This window comes from Talpa europaea (assembly GCF_964194135.1).
Source record: "Talpa europaea genome assembly, chromosome: 2".
NCBI lineage: Eukaryota > Metazoa > Chordata > Mammalia > Eulipotyphla > Talpidae > Talpa > Talpa europaea.
In genome coordinates this window covers 62242392-62258119 of record NC_140068.1, presented here as the reverse complement: position 1 = coordinate 62258119, position 15728 = coordinate 62242392, and the positions used below count along the sequence as shown (strand labels likewise).

Below are 15728 nucleotides of genomic sequence, written 5' to 3'. Positions count from 1 at the left end.
TGTTTACCTCACTAGAAGAAGGCCAGTTCAAGATGAGATGTCAAAACAGATTTTTGGGGTAAAATACCTCTGTTTTCTCGGATCACTGGCTTTATGACAATCAAGTGTGCATTATAGATTCGATTCCTGTCTTTGCTCAATTGACTTCTGTCAGGAACATGCAGCCTGACCCTGGCATTTTCTGGTTATAAAGTCATAAGAAAAGCACTAACAGTAATGAAAATTCTAAGATGGAGAAATTATTTCTGCACCAAGCAATTTATTATTTCATGTGATAACAGCTGAGTCTAGTCTAAATTGCAAACACTGGCAATTTCCTTAAATAAGGTCCACTTGTGAACCCAACTAGTTGAAGTTAGTGATAAGCAGACTTGACTTAGAAAAGACAGAGAGATTCAAGATTGGTTTTTAACTCAGTGAAAACAATACTGAGCTATACAATGGCCCCCAAGAGACAAAGAAGAACGCTCTAATTCTTAATTATATAAAAAAAATAATTTCTGTGGTCTTCTTTTAAGTCATAAGCTTGTAGGAATATAAAGCAAACATTGAAAACAAAAATTGTGTCCTATCTGTATTGATAATATGTTGTTGCAGTTTTCTTGAGCATGAGAATATTTTCCCAATAGACTTTATAATAAAATAGAGTTGTATGTGTTAGATGACTTCTGTGTTTTTTTTTTTTTTAACAAAACATTTTTAAAAGACAGTTTTATTAGGAAAAGGAGAAAAAGAGAGGCACCTGAATAGTCACAGGTGGGCATGAGTGCTGCTGCTGCTGTTGTGGAAAGAGGTTTGTGAAAAGAAACACCTGCGTAGTCACAGGCAGAAGAGTTGCCAACTTTTCTTAACTGAAAATCAATATATAATGAGATTATACACAGGAAAGTTTATAACAGAAATGTTAATAGGAAATCAAATTCAGCAAAGTTGGGAGTTATAATAAATAGCATTTCATGCTTCAGTAACTAGGAATGAAACAGAGTAGAGCAGGGGAGAGAGTCACTGTCTGGGTTCTCACCTGGTGCTCACAATTACAAGACATGGCCCAGTCTCAGGGTGCAACAACAGTGGGTTTATTAACAAACAAGAGATTGGGGAGAAGGGAAAACTGGCCACAAGTGGCCAACTGTCCTACCCCAGATAGTGTCCACAGTGTCCAGGTGTCCAAACCAAAAGCTGCTCATGCAAGAGAGCGTTCTCCCTCTGATGTGAGCCTGGCCCTGGCGTATACCGACAGCAGAGGACCTGGATGCAAATGACCTGTGGCAGCCGGAAGTAGTCACAGGTGGAGGCTGCACTGCAGCGGTACAGCAGCAATTGGAAGCCAGGCTGGGCAGTGCCAGGCACAGGACGGGACAGCTCTCAGAGGTGGTGCCAGAGGAGCACCTCTATGTATTTTATTATTTTTATGCTATTATAAATGAACTATTTTCTTCAGAGCTTGCTGTTGGTGTAGTTAGACACACGACTGATTTTTGTGTTGCTTCTTGTATCATGCAATTTTAGTGAATTTACTTATTCTAACTTTTTGTAGGGTTTTTAGTGTTTTCAACATGTAACATCACGTCATCTGCAAATAAAGACATTTTTTCTTTTTAATTAGTACACCTTTCTTTGTCCTGTCTAATTTCTCTGACTGTAATATGACAAATGTAGTGGATAAAGAATGGGCAATTTTTGTCTTGTTACAGTTCTTAGAGGAAAACCCTTTAGCTTTTCACTGTTACCTGTCTTATACATGGCCTTTATTATGTTGAAGTAGTATCTTCTTATATCTAATATGTTGGTATTTTTAGCATGAAATATGTTGAATTTTGTTAAAATATTTTCATTAAAATGATCATGATTCTTATTCCTCATTTTGCTTATGTAGTTTATTATATTTATTGATTTGTGTATGTTGGCCCACCCTTGCATGCCAGGGGAATAGCCAACTTGATTAGGTTTATGATACTTTAAATATGCTGTTGAGGGCCTCCCCGGTGGCACAGCGGTTGAGCGCTGGGTTGCAAAGCTGCCCGCAGCCTCTGCAGCGCCTGTTCGATCCCCGGCCACTGGAGGAGGGCCCCACATGGCACGCAGACCTCTCCTGCTGCCCGCTGCTCCCCTCAGCAGTGTACTTCAGTCCTTCTGCCTGCTCTGCTCCCTGCTCTGACTCTGGTGAATTCTCTCACCCTCCCGCACTTCTGACTGTACCCAGTGCTTGTATAAATAAATAAATAAATATTCAAAAACAAACAAACAAATAAATAAAATAAATGGGCCTTCTTTAAAAAAATAAAAAAATAAATATGCTGTTGATAGCAGTTTGTTTGTATTGTTCATCAGTGTTTATCATGGTTATTGGCCTGTAACTTTCTTTCCTTATATTGTTCCTGTCTTACTTTTGTCTCAGTACAATGCTAGCCTCATAAACTGGGCTAGAAGCATTCTGCACTCTTTAATTTTTTTGAATGTTTAACAAGGACTGGCATTAAAAAAGAAAACAGATTTCCAAACTTGAGTCAACTGACTTAAAAAACTAGTGGAAACAATATTTTCATGAAAATAGGACACTTATCTGTCTTAACCACTGTCCCTTCAGTTCTCAGTACAGTGTCCAGAAACACTCATCATGCATGCCAAAAAATGTTTAACAATTAATCCATAGCTACTATTTATTTTCTTATTTTAAAGGAAAGCTTTCAATTCCTTATGGCAAAGTTTGGAAGTTAAGGAATGATTTTTGAGTGATTGACTGCACTGTGGAGGGTAGTTGTAGAGATTATCAGAAACCTATGCATGTGTGCATACCTAGATACAAGGTTCTCGGGTGCATGCTTATATTTAGGCAGCTTGCACCAACAAAGGCTAATTAGCTATTTGCCGGTAATACCCTGATTATTGAACATTGATGGGTCATTGTCTAATCTAAATCATTTGTGAACTATTTTGAATATCATCCATTGCAAATATCACCACATAATATTTCTTGGGTTAAAGTACCTCCTCCAGCATGCTTTCATTTATGTTCAGTATAGGCATCCAGTGGCACGTACACTATACTCACTCCTTAATTCTACTCTTACCCACCCTGTCAGGCTTAACTTTGTCTTTCCAATTAAACTCTTTAAATTTTATTGTTTTCAATGAAAGCAATGCCAAGGTAATGTGATAAATTTCTCTTTCGAAATGCACAATATCTTTAGCCCTTTCTTTCTGAGTATTAATATGGAGATCTAAACTAAATCTAATATTTTCTTACTGGTTTTAAAGACATCAAGCAGTGCTAGCAGGCAACTTACCTATATTCTTTAGCTCACTAGATAAGAATTATAAAATAATTTAGGGAAACTGGAGTCATGGATGCAAGCATTGGCCAAGTCTATGTGTTGAATCTCTGCCATGGACATGCAATAGATTGCCTGTCAATGTGCCAGCATTCGAAAGAAACTTAAGGGAAATTTCTGGCTTTGGAGATGGCTCTGTTTGAAAAACAAAGTGAGTACCACCAAAAAAGGCACATTAATAAACATTTATTGAACTGTATTAAATTTAATTGAAATTAATTGAATTTGGATTGTGGCTACAACTGCAACTAGTTCCATTTTTTTGGTTGATTTCCAGCTTTGGTTTGAACCCAGTTTAAGCAAGGAGTAGAGAAATGGAAAATCTTCAATGTCACCTTCAGAATGTGTGAATTAATTTATATTAGAAGAAGGGTATTAGATAACATTGTTGATTTAAGTATTTACCACCATTTTCTCTTAAAGGCATATTTTCAACAAAACAAGCTGATTTTTAAACAAATAAGGTCACTGTTCTGTCCTTTACGCTAGGTATTTTCCAGCATCCTTATAGTCAGTTTTGACTCTTTAATCTAGAATTTGAATTTCTCAAACATAGAAGTTATCTGTACTGTAACATATTTTAGAATTATAAATGTTTGTATTCTCATCCTGAAAAACCAACATTTATAGATTTTACCTCTTAAGTATCTATATAGAATGTTTTCAAACTTTTAAAAACCATTTTTTAACAAATATTTTATAAAACCCCTTCTTTATATATATACATATGTATGTTATATAAAACCATCATATACCTACCATCATACACAAATCCCAGGAAAGGGAAATAATCAAATATTAATTAATATATAACATGTAAGTGTTTGGGTACAACTATACTAGAAAGTCAAACAAGGTTTATTATCTAATGAAGTGGTGATATGCTTCCACCTACTTATAAACAGGCTAGGACTTTAGAGAAATCAGAACAATAGTCAAACAATTATTTTTTCTTTATATTAGATGTTTTGAAATAAGAATCATTGTAGGGCCTCCCCGGTGGCGCAGCGGTTGAGCGCTGGGTTGCGAAGCTGCCCGCAGCCTCCGCAGCTCCGGTTCGATTCCCGGCTGCTCCCTGGCCACTGGAGGAGGGTCCCACATGGCGCGCAGACCTCTCCTGCCGCCCGCTGCTCCCCTCAGCAGTGTACTTCGGTCCTTCTGCCTGCTCTGCTCCCCGCTCTGGCTCTGGTGAATTCTCTCACCCTCCCGCGCTTCTGACTGTACCCAGTGCTTGTATCAATAAATAAATAAATCTTAAAAAAAAAAAAAAAGTACTAAAAAAAAAAAAAGAATCATTGTAAATGTAGTAACTACAAATGCAAACTGATCCAACTGAGTTATAATGGGGAATCAAATAATAGGAATGACATAGTTATCACAGAGGAAATTTTGATAACTTCCAAATATATATTCTTTTCTCAATGAACATGATAGTTGCAGCCCTGGGAAATTTAATTTATATTAAAACTATGCTATAAGTACTTACAGTTCATATGTAAAATGGAGTTGTTCCTAGTTTGAAAGGATTATAATGTTTTTTTAAATCTACTATAATGCTGAGATGGAAGTTTGAAAGTCACGTGGGAAGCAGAATAATTTTTCATTGTATGATGGTATTGCCTCTCTAATTACAGAATGTGTAATATCCCTGGACTCTCTACCTAGTGAATGTCAGTGGCTCTCCAATCTTTGTGACAAGAAACGCCTCCACAAATCTCCAAAATGCCCACTAGGGGCAGTGCCACCCTGTTGAGAACTACTGGTTTAAACAGACTAGTTTCTGCCTTGCCAGTCCTGTACCACTGCTTTTGTTTTTAGTTTTCTTCATCATCTCCCATTTGGATCTTCCAATTTTTCTCACTGTCCTCGATCTTCTCTGTCTATAATTCTCCCTCCAAACAGAGAGCAAAGATGATCTTTCTAATTATAAATGTTCTAGATGCACATTTGATATCATTTCCTTGCTGAACATTTTCAGTGGCATCCTGACAATAGAATGATGTCAACTTTTTTAGATGGAGGCCATTAATCTGATCCCACCATATTTCAAATACGCTTTTTTACCTTTCCATCCCACGTGGGCTATCCTTTTCCCACGTAATCTCTAGAACTGAGCAGGTTCTCTGAGCCTTTTCAACAAATCTTTTGTCTAGCAAGTTCTTTACTAACAATTCAAAATGCAGCTTCTTTCCAATAAAGTTTTCTCCAGTCTACCCTTGATCCTTGCACTTACCACATGTTTATCACGTAAAACAGTCTACCTCAGTCACTAGACTATTGTTTGATAGCAGAGATTTTTATCCTATCTTCCTTTATATTTCAAGTACATCAAACTGGTGGACAGCATCTAATAAGGTTTTAAGAAGTGTTTACTGAATTAAAGTTGAATCACACTATCTGGTGATTTCTATAGATTACTATATAATTGTTTTTATTTAACTTTCAATATTTTCTCAACCATGAAGAATCACATTTCCATCTATTAGTTTAATCTTGCCAGTTTATAGCCTTTCAGGTTGTCCTTTCTTTTGCATTTATTTAATCTCCAGTGAATTTTGAAATGTCTTTGTTATATTTTACTTTTACTAGCTCCAACACCTATTGTACTCACTCATGAGACAAATGTCTCCTTCGACCCATTACTTAGCTTCTATTTTACTTCATTTTGGTTATATATTTTAGGTAAGAAGTCAATTTCTCTCAAAAGTGACTTGAAATCAGCTCGTGAAGAGTTTTCTCTTTAACCACTAACAATTTTTAGAAATTATTTTCCATGTACGTAGGTATGTATAATTAAATGTGTATGTCTGTAAATTTTCTTTCCAAAGGGCCCCCCAAGGTGTTCATTCCAGTTTTCAGTATTGGTTCATGAGTTTACAGTGTATGCTCTTGATGTACACCAATACTTGAGTTTATTTTAGATATTTCTTAGGTTTGAAAGTGTTCCCCTTTAATAACTTTGCTAATTTTATGGAGACCAAAATTAACTAGTCTTTAATAATCTTGATGTTTGTCCATGCTGGACCACATGGTTTCTCTCTGCTAGTTACTCTGAGAGTGGCCATATTTTTTTATGCTACATTATTCCATGCCTTCCCAGGATTTAGCGGCAATAGTTCAATAATTTACTAATGACTTTCCTTTGAGTCATTAGAAGAAGAATTGTTCCTGAAGAAGCAATCAGCTAAATAAATGACAGTGCATAGACATTTTCCTGGAGGCTACAAAGTGACCTATTGTAATATACTAAATTGGTTCTTCTCCAACAGGACATTCAGATCCTTCTTTTATTTCACTTTGAAGTGGAGGAATAAATGAGAAAAAATGTGCTCTGAAATCTTCTGTCCTGCTTTAGAGCATGTAAATAGCATCTCACACAAAAAATTTTCAAGCTGTCAGGAGTAAGGCAAGTATGATAATTTAGGATAATTAAATGCTTAAGACAATCAAAATAGAACTGATGTTAGTATGCTTTTCTCACTTGAAGAAACTTCTTTTAAAAAGTATTTACTGATCTAAATGTCTTTCAATAGGGCAGTTAAAAATTATGATCCAGCAATACACATTCTGGAATATTTTGCAGTCTTTAAAGCAGAAGAAAGAATATCTATGTGTATGGACACAGAACGATATACAGTTGTCTTAAAATAAGAAAAACTATGAATAATACATATTTTATGATCCCATTCATATAAAAATAGCAGAAGCACCAGTAAAATATATACAAAGAGAGAGGAGATTGGAAAGATACACACATTAAAGGGCACGCAATGTTCTGTATTGAAAGCTTTTGTTTTTATGTCTGTTTCTTCCACCAGGCTCCACTGTTGCCAGATCAAATACAGGATGTGCAGTTAAATTAGAATTTCAAGTAAATAATATTTTTTTGCATAAACATGCACCGTACATGCAATAAAAAATTCATTGCTTCTCTAAAGCTCACATTTGAGTATACTGTATTTCAGTAACTTTTAAATTTGCTAAATCTTGTAATTCTTCTTTAAGGAGACATATGAATATCCTTCTTGTATTCCTATCAACCGACACAGTTATAGGGATACACTGAGTGCATAATAAATGGCAAGAGGGAAAGTAACAAAGGAGGGCACAAAAATAAGAAATTTTCTAAGTGCGATACATACATTATCTCAATTCTCATGGAAATACCTCACTGCTTTGTTAGTGGTTCTACTGTACAGATTAAGAAACAAAGGTATATAGAAGACACACAGTAGGTAAGTGGTGGAACTAGAAATGACCATGGCAACGAATTTCTAGGTCCTGCTTCAGTAGGATAATCAACTGCTAGATGCGGGAGGTAGAGGGAGAAGAGAAAGGGAAATGGAATCAGGAGTGAAGGTCTGCTTCTGCCTGTGTGGACCAGAATAGGACTTTGCAGACACAAACAGACAACAACAACAACAAAACCAGTAACTTTTTGTGAAGGTAGAATGTGGGATGTATTTGAGTCAGATAAATCTGGGCCTGGTCGCCACCTCCACCACTCACTTCACCAAGTTACATAATTTATTTTTGCCTCAATTTTCTTGCCTGGAAAATTGGAGAGGACCTATCTGAGTACTGATATAGGGAATAAAGGAAATAACTTCGGAAAGGGGATCAGTACAGTGCTTGGCAAGTAGTCAATACATGTAATAACAAGACAGTAATACTACTGCAGAGTTGATGAGAATATATTATTGAAATTCTAGGGTGCTTCTCTTTCTCCTTAACAGAACAGTTACTCTTTATAGATTAGAACCAGAATTAATATGTCGGAGTATTAATGTAGTTTTCTCCCAACGGTAATGATTTTCACTTTAAAAATTATCAAACAATAAAATTTGACTCTTTTTGGTATACCAACTTCTATGAATTTTAACACATGTATAGATTTCTGTAACCACCACCATCAAGATTCACAGCTACGTGACTACAGATTTTGAGATTCCTTTGTCAAAGTATTTCACATTCACATTGCATAACAGTTAAAAATAAGAAAAATGAATTTTAATAAGTATGCTGAAGATGTAAATTAACGAAACTTTGCACAAATTCTTGCAGTCTCCAGTCCCTTCAGGTCTTACACTGTTGGCTCTACAAACTATCCCTTTCTACAAAAGTAATCAAACAGGAATCCACTTGAGAAACAGGGCCTTTCTTCACACTAAAGACATATCACAGGCACAAATTTCCAACATTCCTTATTTCAACATTTTATATCACCAAACCTTAATTTTTCCCAACTATGTTTTCTCTCATCGCCACTTTCTTTGTGAAATGAAGTGCATTCTCATACTCGCAGGGAAATTATTTGACTGGGATAAGCAGGATTTATTGCTCTTGAGAGAGCAACTACAGAGCTTTCAGGACCCCAAATCTCTTCGATTTAATAGATCACCCCTGTTATCAATTATTAAAGGGGTCTCTTTACCCAACTCCTTGTCATCTACCTTCACCTCCAGGAAGGGGAAGGGGAAGTGGAGTGAGTTGAGCAGAGGGGAGTCTTGGATGCTAGATTTTAGGACCAAATTCAAACTTCAGTTCTCCCTGAAGGTGGCCTCCGTCCCTCCCAACCCCAATCCCAACCCCATGAACTCTCGGGGTTTAAATGATTTGCACTGACAGACCACTGCAACATCTGGTGAAAAGAGCTGGTTCGATTTCTGGGTGACTCACGTTGTTGCTATTTGCCTTTTGTTTCTAAAATGCGTTGGCTGCCATTTTCTTTCCTCTGCTTTTAACTTTGGGAGGAGGAAGGTGATAAATCAAAAAGGAATCTTCTCTCCACGAATCTACCCCCCCCCCCCACTTCCTTAAAGTTGCCTGTCTCTATTCACAAGTTCCCTGACTGTCCTAGAAGTGAGGGGGCGGGTCAGGTGCGGGCGCATTAATGATACCTAAGTCTGAAGTTGATAATTTAAGATGTCACTTTGGTGGGAAGACTTTCTCAAGCTCCCTAGCAGCCAGCTGGGCATTTTGCTGCTGCCGCTGTGCATTTTCAGCTCCTTTCTTTATGGTGCTGCTTTGCACGACTCTGTCACGCCTGCATCTATCTCGCTACTGCGATAGGTGCCCGAATCAGGGTGAATTCCACGAGATTCACCAGCGGTTTTGCTTCTGTCCAAGGTAAATAAAGTATGCAAAATGAGGAACCACCAAAGGATGCCGGGGAGAGGGGAAAGAAAGGGATTCCCTCACCTTTTCCGGCAAATTCCTCTTTAATTTCCAGTGGAAGAAAGCGCGTAGCCCAGATCCACCCCCATTGTACTTTCTTAAATCCCCCCAGCCGAGGGTGACCGAGGTTGGCTACCGGGCAGGAAAAGTCCCTCCGGCAGGCCTGGTCCTCCCCCGCCCCCGGGTTGGTTTTTCCCAACTGCGGAGGTTGGGCCAGGGGCTGGGGTGAGAGAAGAGTCGGCGCCCGCGGCGCGGAGCCGGGAAGTCTTGGCGACTCCGGTGGGACTCGGAGTTGTCATCGGACGTGGCTGGCGCGGAGGTGAGCGAGCAGCGTAGCCGCCAAGTCGGAGACACCCCGGCTCCTCCCCGTCCTCACGCTGCAGAGTAGGTTAAGTCTGGAGTCCAACCGCCCCTTTGTTCGCGGTCTCCCCCCTCCCCTTTGGAGATGATTTGAACCCCTCTGGGATCCAAAAGGCTGGCGGGGGCGCGCGCTGGGGCGGGGTGGGGTGGGGACAGCTGTACGCTCCTCCACTTCCAGTTAATCCGGGAAGGTACTAAAAGAGATCAAAAGACTCCTGTAACCTGAAACTTCCCTCTCATCCCAACCTGGACCGGGAGGTGAGGTCCGGGCGGGGGCGGAGATCCCGGAAGGCAGGTCTTGCGCGCAGGCGGGGGCGCGCGAGGAGCTGTAGGACAAGTTGGGTCCGGGTGCCGCTGGGGATTAAGCGAGAAGTTAGACGTGTGGACAAGTCGGATCGCGACAGGAGGGGGGGAGACTGGAAAGGTATATATAGCTACAGCGCAGACCCGCGCCGGAGGAAGACCGTGCTCAGGGTCTGGGACGCTGGCCACTCTCCCGGGTAAGGATGTGCTTAGCTGGGGTCGGCGCTGGCGAGGCCGGACGGGCTTTGGGAGGGCGCTCTTGGGGACAGCATGGGGGGGACGACTTGGCCCGGAGAGGCCGGTTCTCGCACTCCCCGCCCGAGCTGCGGCCGCCGCGCCCCCTCACATTCTTCTTGCACTTATCCCAGGTCGCGCAGCGGGTCCAGCGCGAGGCGCCAACAAAAGAGGCGAGGCGGTGCCACCCAGGGGCGGCGGCTGGGAGAGGAGGTTGAGGAGGAGCGCGGAGCCCCACGTCCCGACCCGCCGTGCGTACTTTTGGAGGGAAGGGGCGGGGGAACCGGCCCCGGGAGGGGGACGCCAGTTGGCTAAGGGGTGAGCCGAGTTCCGGCGGCGGCGCCCTCCTCCGCTCCCACGAGAGGAAAGTTTTCTCCCGACGCTTCCGGCCGGCCCGCGCCCTCTGGGCCCGGCCTCCCGAGTCTTCGGAGCGGGCGCCGTCCCAGCCCAGCTCCGGAGAGACCCGCGCCGCGATGCCTGCGGGGTGCGCACGGAGCCCCGCTGCCGGGGACGGGCGACTACGGCTAGTGCGGCTGGCCCTGGTCCTCCTGGGCTGGGTCTCCTCGTCCTCGCTCAGCTCGTCCGCATCCTCGTCCACCTCCTCGGCGTCGTTTGTGGCCAGCGCGGTGTCCGCCCAGCCGCCGCTGCCAGGTCAGTGCCCTCCGCCTTGCGAGTGCTCGGAGGCGGCGCGCACGGTCAAGTGCGTTAACCGTAACCTGACGGAGGTGCCGGCGGACCTGCCCCACTACGTGCGCAACCTCTTCCTCACCGGCAATCAGCTGACTGCGCTCCCCTCCGGCGCCTTCGCCCGCCAGCCCCCGCTGTCGGAGCTGGCCGCGCTCAACCTCAGCGGCAGCCGTCTGCAGGATGTGCGCGAGTACGCCTTCGAGCATCTGCCCGGCCTGCGCCAGCTCGACCTCAGCCACAACCCACTGACCAACCTCAGCTCCCTCGCTTTCTTGGGTAGCAACTCCAGCAGCAACGCCAGCATCTCGGACCCCAGCCCCCTAGTGGAACTGTTCCTGAACCACATCGTGCCCCCTGAGGTACAGGAGAAGCGGAGCTTCGAGGGTGTGGTGGCAGAGGCCCTTCGAGCTGGCCAAGCACTGCGCGGGCTCCACCGCCTGGAGCTGGCCAGCAACCACTTCCTCTACCTGCCCCGGGACGTGCTGGCTCAACTGCCCAACCTCAGGTACCTGGACCTGCGCAACAACTCGCTGGTGAGCTTAACCTACGTGTCCTTCCGCCACCTGACACACTTAGAAGACCTCCACTTGGAGGACAACGCCCTCAAGGTCCTTCATAATGGCACCTTGGCCGAGTTGCAAGGCCTGCCGCATGTCAGGGTCTTCATGGACAGCAATCCCTGGGTCTGCGACTGCCAAATGGCTGACATGGTAGCCTGGCTCAAGGAGACAGAGGTAGTGCAGGGGAAAGCCAAGCTCACCTGTGCATTCCCGGAAAAAATGAGGAATCGTGTCCTCTTGGAACTCAATAGCTCTGATCTAGACTGTGACCCTATCCTCCCCCCATCTCTACAGACTTCTTATGTCTTCCTGGGTATTGTTTTAGCTTTGATAGGTGCCATTTTCCTTCTGGTTCTGTATTTGAACCGCAAGGGGATAAAAAAGTGGATGCATAACATCAGAGATGCCTGCAGGGATCACATGGAAGGGTATCATTACAGATACGAAATCAATGCGGATCCCAGGTTAACAAACCTCAGTTCTAATTCGGATGTCTGAGAAACAGTAGCGGACAGAACAAGGACAACTATGCATGAGACGTAGACTTAAGCTTTTTCCTGTCCTAGGCATCTTCCACCTCCACCCTCCACTGCAGACACCACTGACTTTGAAAGCAGTGAAGGGAATTTGCTTCCTTGTTATGTAAAGTTTTTTTTTTTTTTTCCTCTTGGTGTGTTCTGTTAATGTATGACCCTGAACAAGTGTGCGTAGTGTTTTACCTTCTTCGTTTTTGTGGAACTCCTCAACACGTGTGGAGGGATTTTTCAAGTTTCAGCATGAACATGGACTCTTTCCTGGCTCTCTCTTTCACTTAGTACAATTCAAGGTGTAGCAAATGTACCTATACAGATAGCATTCAACAAAAGCTGCCTCAACTTTTTTCAGAAAAATACTTTATTCATAAATATCAGTTTTATTCTCATGTACTTAAATTGTGGGGGGGGGGGAATGATTGCATTGCATAAATTGCCTGCAGACCTTAGCAAGCTCTTCAAAGTAACTCCATTGTACACAGGAGCACCTGCATCTGAGAGCATGCTTACGTTTTATTGTTCTGCATATTACAAACATAACTTGCAACTTCAGATAACTTCTTTGACAAAGTAAATTACTTTTCCCATTGCAGTTTATATGAAGCTGTACTGAAGTTTTTTTAATAAACTGCATCAAGAGCCAACAGACTAAATTGTTAAAAAAAATTCAATAAAGATTCTCAAAAGAACTACAGTTGTGTTCAAGTTTGCTATTTGAAAAAAGGATTAGGGACAGTGATCTTGAATGGTTTTGGTTCAGATGGTAATTAAGTTATTAGTTAATGAAACTGTAGCAGTGTCTTATATAAAACAACTTTGGCGATAGTTTTGCAATGGTGGTTTCTTTCAGGATTTAAATCAAGAATTTGAATATTCATCTGAACATAACTTTTGGTCCCAAAGTTAATGCTATTCATGAAAGCAATTTGGTAAGAGCATTCTGAAGCTGGTAAGAGAGAATAATTCTGTATGATAAACACTTGATAGTTTGGGGCTTGTTTTAGACTAATGAAGTTGTTAGGACAGAACAATATTTACTTACTAAAATTCTCCACATTAAATTGTTCTAAGGGGTTTTAGAGCAGAGTATGACACATATAATGCAAATAAATGTGAAAGGGAGTGTCTTAAATAGATATAGTATATTCTAAAATAAAAAAATTTAAATGTAGCTCCAAAAAATTTTGTAAGATCAATATGTAAATGGAACTTAAACTGTCTTGAGAATATTTTTTTCAAATTTTAAATGGAACATACATGGATGATAGTTTTTCAGAGACCCTGTTAATATTTTTAAGAAATTGTAACCATAGGTATGAATTTGAGGAAATACCCAAAGATAAATGTCTACATCCATAAACAAGTATCTCAATTAATTATACTCAGTTCAGAATTTAAGAATTTGGGGATATTTTATCTTTAATTGGGCTCTATATTAGTATATGCAAGCACTTGTGAAGAACAAATCACATTTAGATATAATTAAGAGCAATCGGTTAATCAATTGATACTAGCAAGATTACTTTTTTTAGTTTATTATTTTCCAATTAATCCCAAAAGTTAATTCTATTAATCTATAAGCTACTGTGAAAGTGACTTTAAGTTAGCCATTATTGCTTAACTGAAAGTGTACATAAACTTGTCTTAGGTCCTTTTCCCTTTAAATTGGTTATGTGTGAGTGTGTTATATTTGAAGTAGAATTTGTTTTCCTATTTTTATATATTCATTGGATTAGCTAGTACTTCAGATTCTAAAAATCTTTACCTCATTCTTTGAGTTAAATTCAGAAGTTTCTAAAAATAGAGCTAAAGATAATAAATCTGTTCCTTGTTTAGACTATGGAGTCAGAATATGAAATTTTAATACATTAGCTTTCATAAAGCTCATTTTATGAATGATGGTGTTCATTATTTATGGGTTATACTTCAGTTCCTATAATTACCTGAGAAAAGGTTATTATATGGTACTTAATATTAACATTTTATAAATGTTCACAAGGAATTCAAAAATTGGCTGCCATTATTTCCTGAGAATGATGAGAAGATAGTAATCTGCCCAAAATAGTGGAAGCATCTAAATCACAGCCTACTATCTCAGGAATAAGTTGCTGAGGGACTTTTACTGGTTAAGTCTGCTGATATTATGGAAAACAACAAATTATGATCTTTATGTAATCTCTATAGAGAAGAATCATTTCTCCATCATGTGATCTTCGAACAGTTAAATTTTGAGCTTTCATAAGATCCAGGAAGCAGTAGATTTGTTTGTCTAGCTTTTCTCATCATCGACCCACTGAAGCAGAATCTGTGATAAAATGAACCCAAGTTGTCTCCTGTGAGGTAGATGACTTTTTTGAAGTTATGATCTCTTGTTTCTTTTTTATCCCCTTACTCTTCCCTTGTCTGAACACCTCAATTTGCTACTGCTTTCTTTTATAGCACATCACTCCTTGCTGTTCTCCAATACATTGCAATAGAAAATTCTTAGGGTAAAAAATACTGTTTGAAAACAATTGCTACTGTATAGTCAAAATACTGTTAAGTCTATAAACTTTTAAGGCACTATGAGTCCCTTGGACGACAGTATAAAGGAATATAGAAAGAATGAAATAAAAATAAAAGTCATCACTGTTTTACATGCTCTTATTTTAAACACTGTTCTTTACTACCATTATGCATTATTAGCTTAGACACCTACAAATAGTCTATTTTAAAAAATTATTTTTATTGGCAATACACTTTGCTACGAGATTAATGAAGTTTTCAGCAGAAAGCACAATTCATTTATCCTTGGCAAATTTCATTGGAGAAAGTGAGGCAAATACCTAAATATTTATGCACTTGATAAAATCCCTAAATTTAAAAACATATCAAAATGTCCAATAAATTTCTAAAGATTTTAGAATAATACATCTATTTGACCATGGATCCTAATCTCCCCTTTCTTTGTATACCATTCAGTTTGCAGCATTAATATCTGATTCAGTGGTGACCTATACAACACATTTGTACCTGGGAGCTAATAGATTTTCGTAATAAACAGGTTCTAAAGCACATTTGATAAATGTATTTAAAGAAAAATGAGTTACATAAATGGATATTATCAATAGAAAACAAGATTTTATTTTTTTTCAGAGGTGGAGAAGGTTTGATGAGCAAATCCTTTGAAAGTATCTTGATTGACAACAAATGTGGAGTATGTCTAACTCAATATTCAATTAGAGATGACTTACATCTTTGCGTTCTGTCTTTTTAATAAAAGTAGTTGAAAAAGGGAGGTCCAAATGAACAGGGATTGTTTCCTCAGCAATTATCTTTTACTCTATCCCTTTTGATCTGAGGTTCCAATACAGGGCTTACCTTGTTGAGGACATTAGAGGTTTTACAGCTCTAGGAGTCTTTCATATCATTTCTGCTTTCCATTTTATATTTTTCTGAAGGCCACCCTAAAAGAGACACCATTAGGACATGCAAGGTTAGAAAAAATTTGCAAGGGCTTTCTGTTCGAAATCCATTCAGCCGTCCAGCCTCAGAGAGCAGCA

At 40.4% G+C, this 15728-nt stretch overlaps 1 protein-coding gene across 1 annotated transcript; it reads left to right on the top strand.

The window, feature by feature from the left end:
* Positions 1 to 10879: 10879 nt before the first annotated feature.
* Positions 10880 to 12489, top strand: TPBG (trophoblast glycoprotein; the record flags this gene model as incomplete). Its single annotated transcript, XM_084228062.1, has 1 exon — positions 10880 to 12489. One exon carries the CDS (start codon positions 10880 to 10882, stop codon positions 12149 to 12151), a length of 1272 nt encoding a protein of 423 aa, XP_084084188.1. The 3' UTR covers positions 12152 to 12489.
* Positions 12490 to 15728: the final 3239 nt, after the last annotated feature.